General features: G+C 36.9%; 1 protein-coding gene across 1 annotated transcript in view; it reads left to right on the top strand.

Annotated features, from left to right (window-relative positions):
* Window positions 1–24,537, top strand: part of LOC106875244 (ankyrin repeat and BTB/POZ domain-containing protein 1) — a 41,672-nt gene that overhangs the window by 10,426 nt on the left and 6,709 nt on the right. The window contains exons 3-9 of the mRNA XM_014923309.2: window positions 3,982–4,037; window positions 6,090–6,234; window positions 7,397–7,556; window positions 11,757–11,802; window positions 13,508–13,624; window positions 18,788–18,912; window positions 23,388–23,480. Coding sequence (XP_014778795.1) covers window positions 3,982–4,037; window positions 6,090–6,234; window positions 7,397–7,556; window positions 11,757–11,802; window positions 13,508–13,624; window positions 18,788–18,912; window positions 23,388–23,480 — 742 coding nt within the window. The remainder of the gene's footprint in view (window positions 1–3,981; window positions 4,038–6,089; window positions 6,235–7,396; window positions 7,557–11,756; window positions 11,803–13,507; window positions 13,625–18,787; window positions 18,913–23,387; window positions 23,481–24,537) is intronic.

Here is a 24,537-nt window from a genome sequence, read left to right as displayed (position 1 = left end):
TATATATATATATATATCTATATATATATGAGAAAAAGTTGAGTTCTATTTCATCCTTTACTTTGTAAAGTTCGATTTCTAATAAAGATTCTTCATATTAAATTTGTCAGCGTACAATTTTCATCATCCCACTACCAAGTCTGACATCACCCCTTCCTTCCTTAATCATCTATCGCCCCTTCCTTTCTCATTCATAAACACAAGAGTATTGTTATAGTAGATTATCTCGGTAACCATGGGAGCTATGAAAAAAATATGACATCACCCCCTTCCTTTCTCATTCATAAACACAAGAGTATTATTATAGAAGATTATCTCGGTAACCATGGGAGCTATGAAACAATACAAAGCCCAGCATCACCACTGGATCATTCTACACATCTGTGTAATTTTTTGCGCAATTCCACCCAGTCGTTTCACCATGAATTCCAAGACAAGAAAGAATTGCCCATGTCAGATTTATATGTATAGATAAATATATATAAATAAGCATCCAATGGGACGCTTATATATAATTTGACAGTTATGAGTAGCATATAATGAAAATAAATTATGGTGTATATTAAAAAGAAATTGTTTAAAAAAAATTCCATGAGTAAGAAATTCGAATAATTGATATAATTTTATATAAGTTACTTGAAATTCAAATGAAAAGAAGATTTGGAGTTGTGAGGGAGTAATTATTAGGTTAATACAATGGGGAAAAAAGATTTATTATTAGTTAAAAAGCATTATATTTGTGTGAAATGAGTCTAAGAGGAAGGAATAAAAAAAGAAGAATAGTTGTTAATATGATAGAATCGAGAAAGAAAATACTTGCTGTGGTTAAAATTATTGAAAAAAAAAAAAACCCACGTATGGTGATAAATGAGTTTTTTTTTTTTTTGGAGAGGTTGAATAAGATCACAATGTAGGGGAGACGAACTAAGATATATTTGTAAGAAAGATTTTTCGGAGAATTTCACGTTTCTATATTTTAGTGTTAACTATGTTAGATATTAAAAAAATTACAATATGAATTGAGAATCTAGTTATGGATAAAAGAGGTAGAAAACCGTAGAGATAGTTTTATAAATAATTTTGTCCAACCCATGCTAGCATGGAAAGCGGACGTTAAACGATGATGATGAATTTTCTAACTTTCATAACGTTATGGTGAAAGCAGATGTAAGAAAAATATTTTTATTATCTTGGAGTGATAGGTGCGAAAAAATAAGTATAATAAAGATACGAGAAGTAATTCATATATATAAATCTATATAAGAGAAGCATATTATTTCAAAGTATGTATATATATATGTTGTATACTGATGCATTTGAAAGGAACAAATCTACGAAATAAGGTAAAAAGATATGTGCACATATGTATATTTACATGTGTACATATGCAGATATATACACACATATGTACACCCCCATATACCTGTGTATAATAATATGTGTAATATATGACATATAAGTATATGTATAAACTTTATAAGTAAAATATAGAATATAATGTATACTCTCTCTCTTTACTCTTTTACTTGTTTCAGTCATTTGACTGCGGCAGTGCGGGGGCACCACCTTTTAGTCGAGCAAATCTTTGTAAGCCTAGTACTTATTCTATCGGTCTCTTTTTGCCAAACCGCTAAGTTATGGGGACGTAAACACACCAGCCTCGGTTGTCAAGTGAAATTGGGGTGACAAACACAGACACACAAACATATACACACATACATATATATATACATATATACGACGGGCTTCTTTCAGTTTCCGTCTACCAAATCCACTCACAAGGCTTTGGTTGGCCCGAGGCTATAGTAGAAGACACTTGCCCAAGGTGCCACGCAGTGGGACTGAACCCAGAACCATGTGGTTGGTAAGCAAACTACTTACCACACAGCCACTCCTGTGCCTATTAATATAATATATTAATTATATTAACCGGTGTTAATATAAAGTTGAAAAATAAAACGTTAAAAGCAGTAATAATAATTATGACATAAATAAAAATAATATTAATAATAATAAATAATAAAGAGGAAAAAAAAGGTGGAAGTACTATAAATCTATTTATGTGTATAACCAATGATAAATAAACTATATCTATGAGAGTGTGTACATTTTGTGGAAGTGATTGTTGTGCACCTAGAATTACTGTAAGCATAAGCACATCATCTGTAAGATTTTGATTAATATAGGTAGATTTGTAAGAAACCCAAAATAATTTTTAAAATTTAAGAAATAAAAATTGGGATAGTTAAGAGAAGTAGTTTTTAAAAAATATATATACACATTATACAACTGGAATAGGTTACGAATAAGAAGAAAAGAGGGGGAAAAGATATATAAGGGCAAAATAGTCACCGAAAAGTATTAAAAGGTGTTTGCATATATCAAAAATAAAAGTAAAAAGTATCATACAGATTGACAATAGTTAATGATAATAATAATAATACTAATATTTAGAATAGGTGAGAGAGGGGTGTATCTAAGTACATATTGTGAAAGAAAAAATAGATTATTTACAAATAATGTATATATATGTGTATATTGAGTAAAGGTCCAAAAATTATCTAAAAAAATATGTTGAGAAAGAGGGGAAGGTATATGAATATTTGATATAGGTTTTATATTGATAAAATGAGGGTTCTGTATTAGCGTTTCGTTTTAGCAGGTATATATTATATAAGAGTGGAAAAAGATGAGTTGTGAACATTATTCTCCTGCCTATATTCTTCTAACTACCTTTACTCTTTATTCTTCTATTTATTCCTTTATTCTGTTTTATTCCTTATAAACTGTGAATTTTATTCCTTCATCGTAAACTGTAAATTTTCCCAGTCTAAAATATTCATACCTTGTCTCTGATGACAGAATACCCAGTGTGTGGACATGTTAACCTACCACTTGGGTAATCCCAGAAATGGTTGTAAGACTTCAAATTCACCTTACCCTAATTAAATTATTCTAAATGACTTGAGATACTCATTCTGCCTTGGTTTTTGATTTTTACTCTAATATATTATCATCATCATCATTTAACACCTGCTTTCCATGCTGGCATGGGTTGGACGGTTTGACTGAAGACTGGCGAGCCAGAAGGTTGCACCAGGCTCCATTCTGATCTGGCAAAGTTTCTACAGCTGGATGCCCTTCCTAATGTCAACCACTCCGAGAGTCTAGTGGGTGCTTTTACATACCACCGGCACTAGGGCCAGTCAGGCAGTACTGGCAACGACCATGCTCAAAAGGTGTTTTTTACGTGCCACCTGCACGGGAGCCAGTCGGGCGGTACTGGCAACGACCATGCTCGAATGTTGTTTTTCACGTGCCACTAGCACATGTGCCAGTAAGGTGATCCTGGCAACAATCATGGTCAGATGGTGCTTTTAACGTTCCACTGGCATGAGTGCCAATCAGGCGGTACTGTCATCAGCCATGTCAGCGATTTTGATTTCACTTGCCTCAACAGGTCTTATATATATATATTTGTCAAAATAACATATCTGACTTACATGCTAAAGGGACTTGTCTACCTACCTATCTATATTTCTACATATATTAAAACATAAAAACGTAAAATGAAAACAAGACACAAAGGATTCCGCGGTACACGTGTTTCAAGCTTTATACACAAACAGTCATTGCATCGTTATATGAGTATATAATTGACAGAAAGGATGGTTTAAAGCTATCTTCAGTCGCAAACATATTCAGTCCCAAGATTACATCACAAAGAAAAAAGGAAAAGTCCACCTAGTATTATCCATTGTAATATGCTTATCCTTTGAATTGTTATATCTACATAAAAGTTAATCGGTATTCAAAAATCTGTCCATATTGTACCACAATTCAGGGTAGAGTGAATGATAAATAGATATAACTAGCGTATATGACATAGAAGGAGAGGATTTCTACATCTCTAGCTATCTATCTTTGCATCTGCATTTTCTTTGTATATATTAGTATTATAAAATATTTTTTTCCTTTCAGATATTATGCCTGCCTATGTGGTCATATTGATGTTGTATATTTTCTTTTGACTCGAGGTAATACACTTTTTCTTTTCTTTTCTCTTTGTTTGCCTTTACTAACAGATAGAAACTAAAATCAGTAGTGCTTTTAAACTATTTCTTTGCATCTACTGAATTTAGTTATAATGTTTTTATACTTCTTTCACTGGACCATGAAATGAGGTCATTTTCATTGCTCCTATTCCTTATCATTCTTCTTATGTAGTGGTGTATTAAAGAGTTAATAAAGTGTTGACTATGATACCACATGGTATTTACTGTGACTGTCTGCATTGTGTTCACCTTTTAGCGTTTAAACCAGTCATATCTGGTTCAAATATTTCTACTTGTTTTCTGTTGAAATTGGCCATATCCAGCCTGTCATACCTATTTTACAATGTCTTTATAAAAATTAACAATAACATCATTGAAATCTTGTAACTATGAGGTAATGCATGATTTATTCAAAACCATCTAAATAAATAAATATTACAATTGAATGAGTGATTTGGATGCTAAAGGATTAATATCACACCAAAGTTAACCCATTGCCTGTCCAAAATATTTTCATAAGTTTTTCCTAACTGTTCATGCTTGTTTTCACACATTTTGTTGGCTCTTGTATCATAGGTTCTGAGTGATATAAAGCACTCCTTTCTTAAGACCCAGGTTACTCCTGTGGCTGAAAAGAATTTTGAATGTGTATCATATATGATGCATGAACATCAGAGAAATATGTCCTGTGTACCACATGTGATACACAGGACAGACAAAGGGTTAACATTGCCTTTTCAGGGTTTATAAAAAAGCAGCAATCCAGAGCATTAGATTGACAAAATTGTTAGAGAGTTAGGTAAGATGGCTTTTTTGTGCCATGACAGCAACACATGTGACAACACCATTGCCAAGAGGTATCAACCCAAGTAGACAACCTTCCCTTAGATAAAAAATTAGTGGCATGGAAAGGGGCAACTTGCATTCAGTTGAGTCTTTCTCAAGAATCTTGCCCAAGCCTGCACATACACATGCATACAGATGCATAGTCAGCATTCTCAGCAAAGGCCCTACATTCTCATTATATTTTAAGTTCTTATATTTGTTGAATTCCTTTTCAATCTCCACGTGCCTATGAGAAACTCTATTCTAAGCCATTCAATCTCCTTCTCCAAGCATCTTAACATTGATCCATCAAATGGTCTGTGTTCAGTTACAATTATACAGAGTTATAGAAAACACTTTATTCTTCCTTCATTTTACTGGTTTCAGTTTTATGACTATGTTCATGCTGGAATTTGTTGATTTTTTTTTATATGTATGAACTGGAGTGCTTCACCTGATACTATTTTATCAATCTCATAGAGAACAATTGGCTGAAAGGACTATAAGTTATATATAAAAACTACGTCAGCTGCCCATAAATAAATCTATTACATTTGCTACCCTATGATAAATCCTTGCTTTTGCTACCTACAGATAAATTCATTATTATTGATACCCACAGATAAACCTGTTACTTTTACCACCCTGCCTACTGATAAACTCATTATTTTTGTCACCCACAGATAAACCCTTTGCTTTTGCCACTCACAAATAAAACCATTACTTGTGCTACCTACATTTAAATCCTTTACACTTACTACCCATGTAAACCAGTAAAAGAATAAAAGGTATGTCTAAGTGACTAAGACTATTTTGACATTAGTTACAGGCAAAAATTGGACTAATAAATGAGAAACATGATGTGAATTGTATATACCAATCAATTGAACACTTTGTGGGTGAAATATTCAACTTTTTGGCAATCGACATATTGAGAGTTAACACAAGTGTATCTATCTGTTGTATTTTGTGAACATGTAGCCTGTGGCTATTGTTACCATTAACCATTAGTACACTATTTTCTCTAGAATTGTTTTCCCTGCTACTGCCTTGTTACTACAGGGGAGAAAACTCTTATGGTGAGCTGATGCACCTACAGTGTGCTAAAGGTAGAAAGAAACTTTGAACATCTGAGCTGATGTAGAAGCAAAGCAAATAGTCTATAACTTTTGTTTATGTTTGTCTTTGTTAAATTATCTATTTGTACAGGTGCTAAATGTGAGAGAAATACCTTTGATGGGGAGAGATGCCTTTATGGTGCCTTAAACAATGAGATTCGGAATCTACTGAAGTCTTTCAAAGTTATTACAGCTAAAATTCTGCAGAGAAATATATTTGATGAATACTTGCAAAGGTATTTCATTGGAATCTTTCATTTATTTTAAGTTATTGATATGTAAAATCATGGTTGTTCTTGCATACAGGCATGTCTCCTCATCCCTCTTCAGCAGAGCAATCCTAATCTTGCAGGTTCATGGGTGCTGATGTCACATAAAAAGCATCCATACCTTGGACAAGTATGTTGTACTATAGTCCCAGGCCAACCAAAATCTTGTGAGAGGATTTGGTGGTGGACAGAAACTAAAAGAGCCCTGTTGTATATATGTATGTGTGTATATGTGTGTGTGTGTGTGTGTGTGTGTGTGAGTTTATAGGGATATATTATCTGGGAAAATACCGTGGTGGTTCTCAGTTAAGTCCCAGGTTACGACTAACCAAATCAATCAGTATTTTATGTCTATGATTACTATTAGTTATCAGTCACTCTGTAAATTCCTCTGATGGGTAATTCTGTGTTTGCTTCACTGGATTGGTAATATTGTCTGGAGTATATATTATCAATAATTATAGCAATAAAGAATATGGAGACTCATTCATCCTCAAAATGTATTTGCTCTTTACAATTTTATACAGCTTATTTTTATGATCTTTGTGACCTACACGTGTTTCCACTGCACAGATTACTGACATCAGTGCTATGATTTTCAGTACAGCTTCTTCAGGGTTTATTCATTTGGCTAGTTGTGTGTTGTGTGTGTGACAACATGTAATAGGTGTATATGAATGTCACTGTTATACAAGTAGTGTCATTTGTAGTATCCTGCAGAAACGTGTTTGGCCATGGGGAAATATCTTGCTTGGAAACAGGTGAGGTGTTGGTGATAGAAACAAACCACCTCAATAAAGTTCATCTGACTCATGCAAGCATGAAAATGTGGATGTTGAAAACTTTGATGATGATGAATATATTGGATTATAGTTGATTATTTATTCATTTAGCAGTTGTGAAATACTGCATGTTATACATGGAATTACATTTTTGAAGGTTAAAAAAAAAACAAAAAAAAAACTGAGAAACGTTGTCAGAAATTGTGGATAAGCATATCTGAAGAAACAGTCTTCAAACCAATGGTGGAACTTTTACATTGATGGGCTAGAAAAATAGCAGCCAAATTTCTCGCAACCCACTCTTTTTCAATATTGTCTAACTTCATTCTCCTTCTCTATATTTTTAGGTTACAAGAAGACATTACATTTTCTGACATCATATTTTATGTGCATGGGGTCCGTTTCTCAGCGCACAGGGCTGTTCTATCAAGTCGTTGCTCTTACTTTGCTGAACTTTTCAATACAAAATGGAAGAAAAAATCTGATGTAAATCTGAATCACCAACTCGTAAGCTCTTTTGGTTACTTTAAAAATGCAAAGATGAGAGTTTAGTGAAGAATTTTATGAATTAATTATGCAATTCATAGACAGTTATAATGATTTTTAACATAGACACAGGCTTCAAATTTGGGAACAGAAGATATTTGATTATATCAATGGTTACAGATAAGTTCACCGCCATCAATTCACCATGAGAAAAGTTCACCAGGAGAAAAGTTTACCAAGAAAATATATTTGTAGTATCTCACCATTAATAATTAAAAACTATTTTATTGAAAAAAATGGTGAATTGATGATGGTGAACATTCGCTGCGATGAATTGATGATGGTGAACTAACTGGATATGTATATCAACCTCAGTATTCTACTTGTAAAGGTATATGGTCAAGTGTTTAAGGTAATGGGCTCACATTATTTTGTCACAGGTTTGATTCCTGGACTGAACAGTGAATTTTATCTTTCAGCAAGGCATGTCATTTCACATTGCTCCATTGCACTCAACTGAGGTGGTGATGGTAGGAGTTAATTCTGTGGAGGTCAGCTTTACCTTCATCTTTTGGAGTTGATAAATAAAGTGCCAGTCAAGTATTGAGGTGGAGACAAAAGTCTCTCACCTGGTCCCTTTAAAATTGCTAACCTTGTGCCTAAATCAGAAACCATTAACCATTGGTATTATTATTGGTTATTGGAATGTGGTGAAATGACAGAATCACTAGCATGCCAGACAAAATGCATATTGGCATTTCTTCTGGCTGTACATTCCGACTTCAAATGCCATCGGGGTTGACTTTGCCTTTCATCCTTTCGGATAAAATTAAGTACCAGTCAATTACTAGGGTCAATGTAATCGACTATACTCCTTCCCACAAATTTCAGGCCTTGTGTCTATAGTAGAAAATATTATTATTATCATTATTATTGCAGTGAACTGGCCGAATCATTAGCATGCCAGACAAAATGCTTAATGACATTTCTTCCAGCTTTGTTCTGAGTTCAAATCCTGCATAGGTCTATTTTGCTTTTCATCTTTTCAGTATTGATAAAATAAGCACCAATTAAGCGCTGGTGGGAGAAGACCCTTCTTTTTGTGTGCCTAGGTAATTCAAGGTTGGATGTGGATGCTCACTAGTTTATCTATCTTTATGTTCTGAGCTCAAATCCCATCAATGCTGACTTTGTTTATCATCCTTTCAGGATCATCATCATCATCATCGTCGTTTAACGTCTGCTTTCCATGCTAGCATGGGTTGGACGATTTGACTGAGGACTGGTGAAACCAGATGGCTACACCAGGCTCCAATCTGATCTGGCAGAGTTTCTACAGCTGGATGCCCTTCCTAATGCTAACTACTCCGAGAGTGTAGTGGGTGCTTTTACGTGCCACCAGCACGAAGGCCTGTCAGGCGGTACTGGCAACAGCCATGCTCAAAATGGTGTATTTTACGTGCCACCTGCACAGGAGCCAGTTCGGCGGCACTGGCAACGATCTCGCTCGAATGTCTTTACACATGCCATCTGGCACAAGTTGCCCCAATAGGTCTTCGCAGGCCGAGTTTCGTTTCCAGTGAAGGAGACAACGTTGGCATGGGTGCCAGTCATTGAATTTAATTCGATTTCAATATAAGTACCAGTTGAGTACTGGCATCGATGCAAATTACTAGACCCCCACCCACCATCACCACTTCTCTTCCAAAATTTCAGGCCTTGTGTGTCTAGTAGAAAGGATTATTATTATTGTTATTATTGTTGTATAATGTGATTGTTTGGCAGAATCATTAGAGTACTCAGTCAAAATGCTTGACCATATTTATTCCACAGAAAATTTATGTTCTGAGTTCTAATCACTAGTTCTGACTTTATTATACTTCTTTCCAGGATCAATTTAGTCAAATAATTTCTTTCTTGTCTTCATCAACAACACAGTCACTTAAATATACGGTAAAAGGGTAAAGACTCCCTATGGTTTGTGAGTGACACTGGGACTGCACCTAGAAAGTTCCCTTCTGAGGCACAAGTCCGGGCAAGGTTGTTTGTGGAAGGCCAGCAGTCGGCCATGCATACCAGCCTTCCCTCTCCACACCACTGATGTTATCCAAGGGAAAGGCAAAGGCCGATACAGCCTGGCACCTGTGACATTGCAACTCATTTCTACAGCTGAGTGAACTGGAGCAACGTGAAATAAAGTGTCTTGGTCAAGAATGCAACACACAGCTCAGTCTGGGAATCAAACTCACTACCTCATGATTGTGAGCCTGACGCTCTAACCATTGAGCCATGCACCTTCACTTAAATATATAAACCATTCTTATAAACACACTTGTATAAACCACACGTCAGACCATATATATATGCACAGCTCAATATCTGGAGTTAACAAGGGCTGTGAGTTGGCAGAATTGTTAGCATGTTGGGTAGAATATTTTTACATTCTGAGTTCAAATTCCACCAAGGTCGACTTTGCTTTTCGTCCTTTTGAGGTCGATAAAATAAGTACCAGTTGAACACTGGTGTTAATCTAACTGACTTAATCTCTCCTCCATAATTGCTGGCCTTGTGCCAGAAATTGAAATCAGTATCTGCAATAAATGCTGGAGGCTCTATGTGGTCATTCTGTTTGCTAAAAATAACAGCCAAGTCTCCCTCAAATTGCACCTTACTGTTTTACAAAAGGAAGGACACATTGGATAATGTCTTTAAGAAAAGGACACTAGTGGAAAATGTAGTCCTACATAATATTGAGTCTGAATATAAGACAGGATGGTCAGTTAGATCAACACAACACAAAGACATAAATATGCACATACCCATAAGAACAGCACATCAAAACATACATTCACAATTTGATATTTCAAGTCAACAATGGAACCTTTAAATGGTCAGTTAACTCACTAAAAACAGCAGCTAAATCTTGCTCACATTGCATCCTGTCACCTTAGGAATGGACAGTGGACATGTTGGTTAGTATGGCTCCCAAGGAGTTCCTTGCATATTCTTTTCTACTCTAGGCGCAAGGCCCAAAATATTTGGGAAGGGGGCCAGTCAATTAGATCGACACCAGTATGCAACTGGTACTTAATTTATCAATCCCAAAAGGACGAAAGGTAATGTCGACCTCAGAATGCAAAGACAGACAAAATACCACTAAGCATTTCGCCTGGCATGCTAACATTTCTTATTTCTTTACTGCCCACAAGGGGTTAAACATAGAGGGGACAAACAAGGACAGACAAAGGGATTAAGTCGTTTACATCGACCCCCAGTGCGTAACTGGTACTTAATTTATCGACCCAGAAAGGATGAAAGGCAAAGTCGACCTAGGTGGAATTTGAACTCAGAACGTAATGGCAGATAAAATACTGCTAAGCATTTCTGCCAGCTCACTACTTTGCATATTGGAAAAAGGTAAGATGTCATGGGCCAGAATACTTATTTATCTTTTTTGCCAGGAGAGAAGACAGTGCCCGTGATCCTTTACAGGGCATGGTTGGGAGGAAGGGAATGGTATCTTCAAAACAGAGACTATCCTGAATACTTGCGACAGAGTAGACTCCTTCACTAAAGGCACCCAAGTCGTAATAAGATGGTATAAAATTAGGTGATAGATTAAGTGTACTAAAATTCTGCTTGATCAAGGCTATTGTATAGCTAGACAACAACTCAGAGTTTTGATGTACTGTTTTCTGCTACAATGACCTACTTGTCTAGGAGGCCCCATGAAAAATCATGTATTGTCGCCCTGGTGTGTCTGTGTTGTAAGAAGCTTACTTCCCAACCACATCGTTTCAGGTTCAGTCCTACTGTATGGCACCTTGGGCCAATGTCTTCTACTATAGCCTTGTACTGGCCGAAGCCTTGTGAGTAAAAAACTGAAAGAAGCTTGTCGTGTGTGTGTGTGTGTGTGTGTTTGTCCCCTACCACCGCTTGACAACTGATGTTGGTGTGTTTACACTCCCGTAACTTAACAGTTCAGCAAAAGAGACCAATAGAATAAGTACTAAGCTTTAAAAAAAAAGTCTTGAGGTCAATTTATTTGACTAATACCTTTCAAAGTGGTGCCCCAACATGACCACAGTCAAATCACTGAAGTAAGTAAAATTAAAAGGTACATACAGCCAGCAGGTAAGCCACTCATATTAACTATACACAATCACACAAACATATTGGTTTTTATGCTTACAAATGTTTTGCACCTTACTGTATTCACAGATTTACCCGCAAGCATTCAAAGCTCTTTTAGAACATTTATACACAGGTTGGTATATACATTCTTTTAAAGTAGCAAATTGATAAAGCTGTTAAAGTATTAGAATATCATGCTGTATTCCTTTTTGGATCTCTGTACTCATCATTATCACCATCACCATCATCATTTAACACCCTTTTTCCACGCTGGCATGGGTTAGACAGTTTGACAGGGGCTGACCATCTGAAGGGCTGTTCAGGTTCCATGCCTGTTTAGGCGTGGTTTCTATGGCTTGATGCCCTTCCCAACACCAACCACTTTACAGATAGCACTGGGCGCTTTTGTGCAGCACTGGCATGGATGTTTTTTGCATTGCACCAGCACTCTGTGTTCAAATTGTCTTTCATCCTTTCAGAATCAATAGTGACATACATAGCACTCCGTCGCTTACGACCTCGAGGGTTCCAGTTGATCCGATCAATGGAACAGCCTGCTTGTGAAATTAATGTGCAAGTGGCTGAGCACTCCACAGACACATGCACTCTTAACATAGTTATCAGGGAGATTCAGTGTGACCCAGAAGGTGACAAAGCTGGCCATTTGAAACACAAGTACTACACATTTTTGCCAGCTGAGTGGACTAGAGGAACATGAAATAAAGTATCTTGCTCAAGGACACAATTCATCACTGGGAATTGAACTCAAGACCTTACAAGACCCAAAGACCCCAGCCACAAAACCACATGCCTTCACATTAATAATAATATACCGGTCCAATATTCTTCTTCCCTCTCTCCTTCTTACTTCCTTGCTTTTACCTTTTCTCTTGAAAAAATTGGCTGTGTTCAGACCAGGAGAGTGGGGGGAGGGTGCTCCACCTGGTTCAAAATGTCCAAGACACCACCACATATCATGATGGCATTCCTATGATACCATCAAGAGATGAAGGCCCAAGGAAGGAAGAATGACAAAATCTAAATCCTTAAATTAAACATTTCTAAATCAATGTTGCACCTGGATATACTTTGTGGTGCCTCTTTGCACAATGATGCATCATATGAAAACCATAATGTTAATTTGTATTCCTCCTGCTGAAGAATACGTGGGTGAATAAGGAACTGTCTGCAAAGGTTATAGTCATAACTTTCATCAATATTGATGTAAAGTCATATCTTCTTTGTGAAAATAATAAGACTCTTTTGTCATGAACAAGAGATGATAGTTTCTCCAGTGTTTGTTCCAAGATAAAATGTACTCAGTCCACTTTGTAAATTGGTTGATCACAGCTGGAAAACCTTTCATTATAAGGTCAGCTTTTGGTGGTAGATGGACAGAATCATTAGAATTTAATTTGGACCAAAATACATTGTTGTATTTGTTCTAATGCTAAGTTCAGATCCTGCTGAGGTCAATTTTGTATTTCGTCCTTTTGGGGTTGATACAATAAAGTACCAGTCAAGTACTTGGGGTCAATTTAATCAACCAACTCCCTCTCTTAAAATTGTGCCTATATTAGAAACAGTTATAGGCTAACTTGTTCATGGTTGGCCTGAGGCTATAGAACAGCATACAGCAACATTATCATTGTCATCACTGTCATTGCCTTCACCACCATCATCATCATCATCATCATCATCATCATCATCATCATCTTCATTAATAATTTTTTAAAACAAAATTTTGAATAATTTTCAGTGTTTTCATTTGTTTTGTTTCTTTATCTTCTTTATATTTCCACCACCACTATTACCGCTACCACCTGTTGCCATAATAGATACCTCAGAAATTAGTGTGGACTATGTTGATGACTATGTTCGTCTAGCAAGACACTGTAAACTTGATGCTTTAGAAGATGCCATAAGCCGAAATCTCAGAAAGCTGTATACCTATGGTAAGTAGGATGATTAAAGTTCAGGTCTTTTCAACACTAACTGTAACAAATTTTTACTGTGTTTCACATTCTTCTTTTGTTGATCTTTTCCTGATTTCACTCATTAGAATCCAGTTATGCAGGGGTACCACCTTCAGGGATTTTACTCAATTATATTGCCACCAATAGTAGTAGTAGTAGTAGTAGTCGTAAATCCCTTGGGCATTATTGTCTTAAATCCTTGGACTTACAGGGCTGGTTATCTGGTTTCCACGGTGTGTAAGTGACTGAGACTGCAAGTTTCCCCACCGAACAGAATGTCTGTCTGTCTGTCACATGGTTATTCATTTACAGCTGAGTGGATTGGAACAATGTGAAATGAAATGTTTTGCTCAAGAACACAATGCACTACCCAGTGCAGGAATCAAAACCACAATCTTGTAATTGTGAGAGCAATACTCAAACCACCTGGCCACACACCATCACTGTTGCCTCTAGTGTTTTGATATATTTTTGATCTTTCTTGTAAGATATGAAATGTGTGGTAATCATTATGTAGAGGCACAATGGCCCCAGTGGTTAGGGCAGCAGACTCGCGGTCATAGGATCGCAGTTTCGATTCCCAGACCAAGCGTTGTGAGTGTTTATTGAGCGAAAACACCTAAAAGCTCCACGAGGCTCCGGCAGGGGATGGTGGCGAACCCTGCTGTACTCTTCCACCACAACTTTCTCTCACACTTTCTTCCTGTTTCTGTTGTGCCTATAATTCAAAGGGTCAGCCTTGTCACATTGTGTCACGCTGAATATCTCCAAGAACTACGTTAAGGGTACACGTGTCTGTGGAGTGCTCAGCCACTTGCACGTTAATTTCACGAGCAGACTGTTCCGTTGATTAGATCAACTGGAACCCTCGACGGAGTGCGAACAACAGTAATCATTAACATTAGGGGAGATAATTCAATTGGGCATGAATACCACAGAGCACTGCTGTTTGAATATACCTGTTTTCACCCCATTCTGGTTATGTTCTGATGTATTTATATTAGTCTCCTTAACTTAATTGTTAGCATAGCGTACATGTCAATGCACGTACCCACCGGCTATCGTTTCCTACTCAATGTTTGAAGGCGAGATTAAAAAATAAAAAAAGGAAAAGAGGCACAAATAATCTCCATTATATAACGCTCATTTACATTGTATTCTATTCAGTGTAAAAGAATTAACATATTGCAAGCACTATTCTCTTGTCTGAAATAAATGGAAAATTGATTAAAAATTTTCAAATCCACACCTGTTTTAGTGAGCAAAACACACTGGAACTGCTTTCAAATTGCCTAAAGTTATTACTCACCTGTACTGCTATTGCACATTACTGAAAGTGAACTAATAATTATGAAATCACATTAAACTCATATCATACTTGCCCCTTGTTCATCAGTCTAACGGGCTTAGCCTTAGGAACCGGGTGTTCTAATTAAGTGCAATGTGCCATTTCTAATTTCATCGTGCTTAGTGCTGGTGATATTAATTACATGTTGAGCTATCATAACTTTATGATAAATCAGCTTAGTTTTATTCATAAATTGTAATTAAATTACCCATAAAATGGTTAAGTTTTTAATTAAGAAAAGAAAAGTTGCAGAAGATGACGTTTCCAATGAACGAAATTTAACATCTATGAAGAAAGCCACTCAAACAACTGATCAGTGAATGAGAAGGGCTCAGAAAACATTTTTAAGCCTCGTTTATACAACAAAGATTATATAAAACTAAACACAGTCCTCTGTGTTTAGTTTGTGGAGATATACTTGCAAACGAAAGTATGGTACCAAGCAAATTAAAGTGTCATTTCAACACTAGGCGTGGAAATTTGTCAACAAAACCAGTGGAACACTTCATTGAACTTGCGAAATCTCTAAAAAAATGCGGGCTTCAACTTCACAAAGAGAATGAAGACATAGACAAAGCTCAAGAAGCGAGTTACCTGGCTGCTCAAATAATTGCTAAAGACAAGGAACAACATGTATTGCTAAAAGTATTATAAAGGAATCTTGCTGTGCTATTGTTCGAACAATTTTTGGACCTGAATTTGAGACAGTAGTTAATAAAATTCCTCTGGTAGATAACACAATTGGAAGATGAATTCAAGATATATCTAATGACATTAAGCTGCAAATGAAGGATATTTTTCAAGATAATGACATGATGTTTGCATTGCAGTTAGACGAATCAACAGATGTCAGTGGGTTAGCACAATTGATAGTTTTTATATGTTTCAGAATTATTGAACAATTCTTGCGTTGTCTAGAACCTCCATTGAGAACTAGAAGTGAAGACAATTTTCAGGCTTTAAATTCCTTCAGACTTTCACGCAGCTTACTCCAGTGTGTGGTTGTTGTTGGCAGTTGCAAATATGTACAGCTAAGAATTTCTCTCGTTTTTAATTGTTTCATTCATTCATTCATCTATCCCACATCATTACTAACATGTACTTTCGTAAACTGTAATTATTTATATTAATTCTTCAAATAACTTCCAAATTGTTATCGCTCTCTCTAAAATTATCCGTTCCTAGTTTCTCACTATGGCTAAATATTTTCGTACTGTTTCTTGGCTAAATATTTTCATACTGTTTCTTGGCTAAATATTTTAGTACTGTTTCTCTTAAAAGAATTTTTTCTTGTTCATGATGCACCCACCCTTTCCTGCCCCCACCATCAATACTGGAAATCCTGTTTCTCTTACTGGAAATCTTGTTTTCCCTTATCAGAAATCCCCTTTCTCATATTGGTAATCTCCTCTCTTGTACCGATAATCTCTGCTTTCTCTCTCTCTGAACTAACCCAACCAAATAGCAGCCCACTTATTTACTTACTTAATTTAACATTGGCATATTTATATTTATTTTTATTTATATCTGCAGCACCAGTAACTCTTATATTGACAATGCTCATAATGCTTACATTTACAATGCCCAAAACACTTTCATTTACAATACTTCCGTACTCTCACCTCCAGTAGGGGCAACAATTTTAACATGTTTGAATGATGATGGGTTAAAAGCGAAAACAACCAATGTGACATGTCTATCAAACAATCATGGAAACTTTCTTTTTGGGTGCTGAATAACATCTCTCCTTCCCATATTTCCTCCTTTTCCCAATTTTCAGAGTTGGCACTGTCAACATAGGCACATTGAAATGTAGGTCTAGTGAGATTGTAGAAATGCTTGAACAGAGACATGTTGATATATGTTGCATACAAGAGGTAAGGTGGAGAGGAGCGTTAGCCAGGGTCCTCACAGGCAAGGTACATAGGTATAAAATCTTCTGAGAAGGTAACAGTGATGGAGTAGGTGGTGTGAGCATACTTCTTGCTGAGAAATGGGTGGATAAGGTCATAGAGGTAGTCAGGGTGTGCGATAGAATGCTTAAGCTCAGGCTAGTCTTGCAGAATAGTATAGCTACAATTATCTATGCCTACAAGCACGCCTACCAAATCAACAGGACCACTTTTATGATATTTTTCTGCAGGCTATCTCAAAGATGAGTGATGATGATCTCATCTTTGTGGCTGGAGATTTCAATGGGCATGTCGGATGGCAACCTGGTATCTTCCATGGTGTACATGAGGGTCATGGAATTGGTTCCAAAAACAAAGAGGGAATTAGGCTACTGAAGTTCTGTGATGCAAATAAACTATTGATCTGCAACACCAACTTCAGGAAGCCAGCCAGCCACCTGATGACCTATCAAGCAGGTGACTCAGCTAGTCAGATTAATTTCATTCGCACCAGAGAATGCATGTTTGCTCTTAAATACAAAGACCATCCCCGGTGAAGAATGTACCCCCCAGCATAGACTAGTTATTAGTGACTTTAGATTTGAGGCCAGAAAGATGCCAAGAAACAGACCACACTGGAAAAGAAGGATTTGGAAGCTTAAGCACTCTTCACATGGTCAGAGATTTAGAGACATCCTCATTGAGAAATTTAAAGAGGGGGAGGAGGAGCTACAGACTTGTGACATAGAGGGCAACTGGGAATTCTTGTGAGACAGCTTGCTGAGTGCCACAGACCTGGTAGATAAAACGATTAAAGATATGAAGACAGGGAAATCCCCCAGCCCATCAGGAATCAACGCTGAAATGCTTAAAATATCTGGCAGTGTGGGTTATGGTCTAGTCACCCGTATTGTAAAATTTTGAAATGTTTTCCAAAACTTGTGAGTGTGAGCTAAAATGTGAGATCAGCTCATTAATTGTTGACCACTTCACATTGCTTAGAGAAATACTTGATTATTATTTTCCAAATATTGAAATCCAAAACTATGATTGGATCAGAAATCCATTTCTTTTGCAACTGCAACAGTTGATTTTTCACTTACCAAAGAAGAAGAACTAGCTGAAACCAAGAATGATCAGTGTCTTTTATTGATTTATGAAGAGGGGAACTTACAGAAATTTTGGATTCATGTCTCAAAGAAACATCCAAACCTAGCTAAAAAAGGCTTTACAAATTCTTTTGCAGTTTTCTACTACATACATTTGCAAAGCATCTTTTTCAGCAATGCTAAACTTAAAAACATTGAAATGTTGAAACTTGAAAATGCCTGATAGTGAAATGCAAATGTCATTATCTACTATTCCATCTAATATCCAAAATCTCTGTTCATCCCATCAAGCTCATGTATCTCACTGAAATAGTAAGATATAAAAGTTATTTTTTTAATTAATTCTTGCACATATTTACAGATTATTATCGATAAATGATAACTCACATTTCTCTTGGAAATGTATTTTATTTTGCTTACAAATTTTTTACAAATTATTTGTCTATAATATAAATTGAAGTTGGCCGACCGTTGTATTCTTTCTTGTCTTGAGGTTCACGGCCAAACGGCTGGGTGGATTTGCATGAAAAATGGCACACATGTGGAGACGGGTGCATAGATTGGAATGCACTTTCTATTTTTTCTCTAGCCCTCATACTTACAGAGAAAATCGATTAAAACAACCTGCATGCGGGTATGTATGTGAGTGTGTGCCACATCATCTAAACAGACCGGATGAAACCAGGTTTAGCTGCTAGTAAAATATAAATGACAGGTTTTCTTGACATGTTCCGCTATTAAAATTAATTTATGCATCAGCATCATATCAAAGTGTATTTTTGTATATTGACAGTTTCTTCAAAGCCTTCTATCAAAATAACAACCATAACCGTGGAGTGTGAATCGGCTACAAAGAACTTACAAACTGACTTTCTCAAACTGGCCAACGCAACTCAGCCTCATGAACTCGGTTCTTGGGTAAGTAACAAAGTTTTACCGTTTTTGGAGTATAGACTTTCTCTAGAATATTTTATTACTAAAGCAAGTGCCAATGGCAGGAAAAAGGGCCTCAGTACATGATGTAAAATGGTTAGCATTAGGAAGGGCATCCAGCTGTTGAAGCAGACACTGGAGAACAGTTCAGTCCATCTGATCCTATAAAACCACCCAACATGGATTATGGATGTTAAATGATGATTATAGCATAAATAACCAGATTAATTCTTTGTAGTTGTTTCTGTTTAGCCCCATGTCAGTCTTGATTGAGCAGACTTGTGTTAAAAGGCATTGAAGTTGTGACCATCCTTGCTTTTTTCCCAGATTCTTTATAAATTTAGGACCACATTATGCAATCTGTGCTTCTTTTTGTAAAATGGCAGAATGGTGTTTACTGCTTTTTCATGCAGATCAAATGACCACATAGAGGCTACTTCATTGGATTCCTATATTTTTCTTTATCTAAGACTCTAGGTCAGTGGTTCCGAAAATGGGCAATACTGCACCACCCCACGTCACTGGGGGTAGTGGAAAGATCCAGAGAGGCATTGAAGAAAATTGGGATGATAATGGGGTGGCCAAATGGAGTCAATGGATGAAAAAAACCCAAAATAATGGGTTAATTAGGTTAAGTTATATTTGTGAAATACAGTTTTTTGAATTTGCTGCAAAAAGTGCTCTGTGTTTGTGGTGATGAGATGGTGGGGTAGTGCTAGGAATGTGGCCTGAGTGCCAGGGAGGGAGCAGCCAGAAAAAGTTTAGGAACCACTACTCTAGGTTGTAATTTGAGGGAGGATTTGGTTGTTGTTTCAAGCTGGCTCATTGACTTCAGAGAGGCTTCTCACCAGTTTCCTACCATTTAAAGTCAACATTTAAATTAGGATGAAAGTTTACAGCCCTGCAAGATAAATGCCAAAATCATCAAATATTGGCTTCAAATTTTGGTACAAGGCCAGTAATTTTGAAGGAGGCTGGGGTTAATTGATTACATTGACCCCAGAACTCAACTGGTACTTAATTTATTAACCCTGAAAGGATGAAAGACAATGTCAACCTCAGCAGGATTTGAACTCAGAACATAAAGATGAATGACATGCCACTAAGCATTTTGTCTGGCATGTTTACAATTCTGCCTGCTCACTGCCTTAAAATGATCAAATATTTTTAGGTATATATGCACCCTAGAATTTGGTACACATGCACATTTGTTTTTTGTTCTGAGGAAAAGTTTCAAACTGTAACATTTTTCTGCACAGGCAAGTGAATTTCTGGTTCAGAAGTTTACTTGATAACCATATGGTTCCAGGTTTGACTCTACAGTGTTGCATCTTAAGCAAGTCTCTTCTTCTATAGCTTTGTTTCCTACAAGGTTTGATCCTACAGTGTTGCATCTGGAACACGTCTCTTCTATAACCTTATCCCCTGCGAGACCTCTTTACTCTACATAGTTTCTTTTCTTTCCAGACAAGCATGACCAGAATTGTAAATGATAAAAATAATTCCATCTCTAATGATAAAGCTAATGTCCCCTCAGTCCTCAAATTATATAATCTTGTTAACAACAATTTCATTATCATCATTGTTTAATGTCTGCTCTCCATGCTCTTTGGTTGGATAGTTTGACTGAGGCCTGGCAAGCCAGAAGGCTGCAACAGGCTCCAATCTGATCTGGCAAGGTTTCTACAGCTAGATGCCCTTCCTAATGCCAACCGCTGTGAGAGTGTAGTGCGTGCTTTTTACGTGCCACCGGCATGGGCGATAGTCAAGCAGCACTGGCATTGACCACACTCAAATGGTGCTTTTTACGTGCCACCGGCACAGGAACCAGTTTGGTGGCTCTGGCATCGACCATGTTTGAATGGTGCTTTTTACGTGCAACCTGTGTAGGTGCCAGTCAGGATGTACTCACATGGGCCACAACAGCAGTTTCACTTGACTCAATAGGTCTTCTCAAGCACAGCACATTGCCCGATAATTGAAAGAAACCCTTAAATGGGCTGGTAATGCAATACTGGCATAGGCCATAGCTACAATCTCACCTAGCTTGCTGTGTTTTCGCAAGCACAGCATATCTCCAAAGGTCTTGGTTGTTTGTCATTGCCTCAGTTAGGCCCAACATTTGAAGGTCTTGCTTCACCACCTCATCCTAGGTCTTCCTGGGTCTACCTCTTTCACAGTTAGAGATTGGCACTTCTTTACACAGCTGTCCTCATCCATACGTAACATATGACCATACCAGCACAGTTGTCTCTCTTGTACATCACACCTGATGTGTCTTATGTCCAACTTTTTTCATAGGGGGCTTATATATTGTCATGTATGCACACTGACATTACACGTCCAGCGGAGCATACTAGCTTCATTTCTTTCAAGCCTACGCCTGTCCTCAGCAGTCATAGCTCATGTTTCATAGAAAATCTTATACCTATGTTTTTTTGCCTGTGAGGAACCTAGCAGAACTTGCTCTCCACCTTACTTCTTGGATGCAGCACAGATCAACATGTCTCCATTCAGCAGGCATCTCAACAATCTCACCAGACCTACCTTTCAATGTTCCAACATTAAGTGTGCCAACTCTAAAGGTGTAGAAAGTGTGGGCCTGAGAAACCCTGGGATGGGGGATAGCAGCATCATGCATCTGAAAAGAAAACTTGCATATCTCAAGTAATTTAATTCACTGTACCATTGGTAATATCTACCAGCATTTCCTCTTCTGATTATTTGGTTACTCTGTTGGCTTAAATATTTTTATTGTCATCAAGTCCTGAAATCATGAAAGAAAGCTGCCTCCACTTGCCAGATATAGCAGCCAAATTTCTCATATATTTTACTATCTTTTAAAAAGTGGACACATTGAATATGTAATCCTAAATATAATAACATCTAGCTGAAAGAGAAAGAAGAGGATGGTCATGGCTGGAAAGCCTTTGATCATAGTTTGGCTCAATCACAGCTAACCTACGAACAAGCAACTAACAACTACAACTACTACTACTACTACTACTGCTGCTGCAATAATAGTTTGGATAAGATCTCTACATTTTTGTTATACTTAATGACCCCACTTCATTAATGTTAGAATTAATTGCTTGTAATTATCTGAATGGTACTAGGTGGGGCTTTTGTAGACGTGACATGGATGCTGCCACTTCATGCATTCTTAATTAAACATCTAAATCAATTAAATAAATACACATCTATTTGTGTTGTATTTATAATGACTTCATATCAAAAACTCTTACTGATAAATATGAAATAAATGTAAATATTATAAACATACATTGGCCCACCCACTATAGTTGTGAGGTTAAAAAGTGCACTTGTACCACCACATGGTACTGAGTTCAATCTTACTGTGAACAAAGCTTCCTCTACCAAAACTTGGGGCTGATCAGTACCTTGTTAGTGGAATTAGGTAGATAGAAATTATGTGAATGCTCATCCACTCACCCATCCAGCCATTCATCCATACACACACACACACACACACACACACACACACACACACACACACACATACATGCGAGTGGATTTGGGAGATGGAAACTGAAAGACGCCCATCATCATCATCATCATCATTTAATGTCTGCTTTCCATGCTGGCATGGGCTGGACAGTTTGACTGAGGACTGGCAAGCTAGAAGGCTACACCAGGCTCCAATCTGATCTGGTAAAATTTCTACAGCTGGATGCCCTTCCTAATGCCAACCACTCCAAGAGTGTAGTGGGTGCTTTTTATGTGCCACTGGTACAGGGGCTAGTCAGGCAGTACTGGCATTGACCACGCTCGAATGGTGCTTTCTACCTACCACCAGCACAGGAGCCAGTCAGGCTGCATTGGTATCGACCACGTTCGTATGGTGCATTTTACATGCCACTGGCATGGGAGCCAGTCAGGTGGGACAGGCATCAACCATGCTTGAATAGTGCTTTTTACTTGCCACTGTCACGAGTGGCAGTCATACAGTACTGGCATCAGCCATGACAATGATTTCACTTGACTCAACAGGTTTTACAAATGACAGAAACAAGTAAAAGAATAAAAGAATACCAGCAGAATGTTCCGTGTCACTAAACCAAGAAGGTTTTTTGAATATGTATGATGTATTTTAAGGCTAAATTCTGTATACGTTTGTGTAACTGAGATATTTTGGTTGGATTATATAGTTAGCTGTTTTACACTTCTTTCTGTATTCTGTAAGTGTCACAATATAGAAACATTTCTCATGGCACCAGGACACAATTTATACAAATGTTTACATTTTTTATGTTTTCCATGAATTTTTCACAGGTCCAGCTAGTATTATATTAATCTGCTTGAAGTTGGTAGTTTTTATAAGCCTAAATTTTCAGTGTAATGTTATAAAACCATCTCCATTGTCTAGTCTGATTTGAATGCAATTTAGAATGGTAATGATAATGATGTTAAAGTATACAGCACAAATTTCTATTTTGTAGCCAATTAGGGAACTACCATTTGATCCTGAATATCCCAGCATGTTTGCAGATATAGGATTTATAGTGGAAGGTTATCGCTTTTTAGGTCATAAGGTAAGTTAAACTATTTTGTTTTTGCTTTCATTAACAGAATTATAATACCACAGATACATGATGTGTAAATTCCAATCCTCCCAATTGTGTTAACAATTGTTTAATATTCTTCCTGACCAGCTCCTTTCAAACCATCCAACCCAAATGTCAAACCCGTCCTGTCAAATCGTCCAAATGATGATGATGATTCCGTCAAACATGATGTTTATTTATTCATATTGTTTTGAATTAATCATGTATTATCTCATATCTTCAAGATTTTGATGATGTGATTGTTTATTTTTTTAGAATGATATCTTAGGGTAGGTATGAGAAACTGGATCTGGCCAGTTTGACCATAAAGCAAGTAGAATTTTCGGGTCTGATATGGCTGGTTCAAATGTTAAAGAGTTAAATGGCATAATACAAGGATGGGTTTGCTAGAGCTGTGAAATCTTGCATACATTAACTTAAAATCTTCTTATTAATAACTGCACTGTTTCTTTCTTAGTTGTACAAAATTTATGTGAAGTCTCCAGACTTTAGCACCAAAGGTGATCGCCTTGTTTACCTGGTGCACAGTGCAGGTGTTGATGATGAGTTACTTACAGACATTTCTACTTTTAATGTTAACCGCCTGCAAAATCAATGTGGCAGTGTGTGACAGTGCAGTTCATTCCATCCAATGGGATTCTATGCAGTTTCCATATCCCATTGTATTACGTAACTGAGAATTCTTCAGAAACTTGTACCCCTAACATAATTCTAAAACTGAATCAATGTGACAATATGTGTTATAAAGTAAGTGTTTTGAATCACATTAAAGTCTATCCAATGCATCTCTCTACAATTTCTTTCCACTTAATTTCACTTTATAGGCTGTGTCCAACCCAAAGCTAAAGTAGAAGATAAGACAATTTCCTAAGGTGCCAGACAATGAGTTAGAACCTAGAATCTCATGATAGTATAGAGTAGGTGTAAGTGGTCGAACTCAACCAGTTTGAACAGAAAATGGGTAGAATATCTGGGCCTTATATGCCCAAATTAAATGCTAAAGTAGAAGTTAGACTATTTCCTA

Source organism: Octopus bimaculoides, chromosome 5 (assembly GCF_001194135.2).
Source record: "Octopus bimaculoides isolate UCB-OBI-ISO-001 chromosome 5, ASM119413v2, whole genome shotgun sequence".
Classification (NCBI taxonomy): Eukaryota; Metazoa; Mollusca; class Cephalopoda; order Octopoda; family Octopodidae; genus Octopus; species Octopus bimaculoides.
The sequence above is the reverse complement of the archived record's forward strand: the minus strand, read 5'-3'. Positions and strand labels throughout refer to the sequence as shown.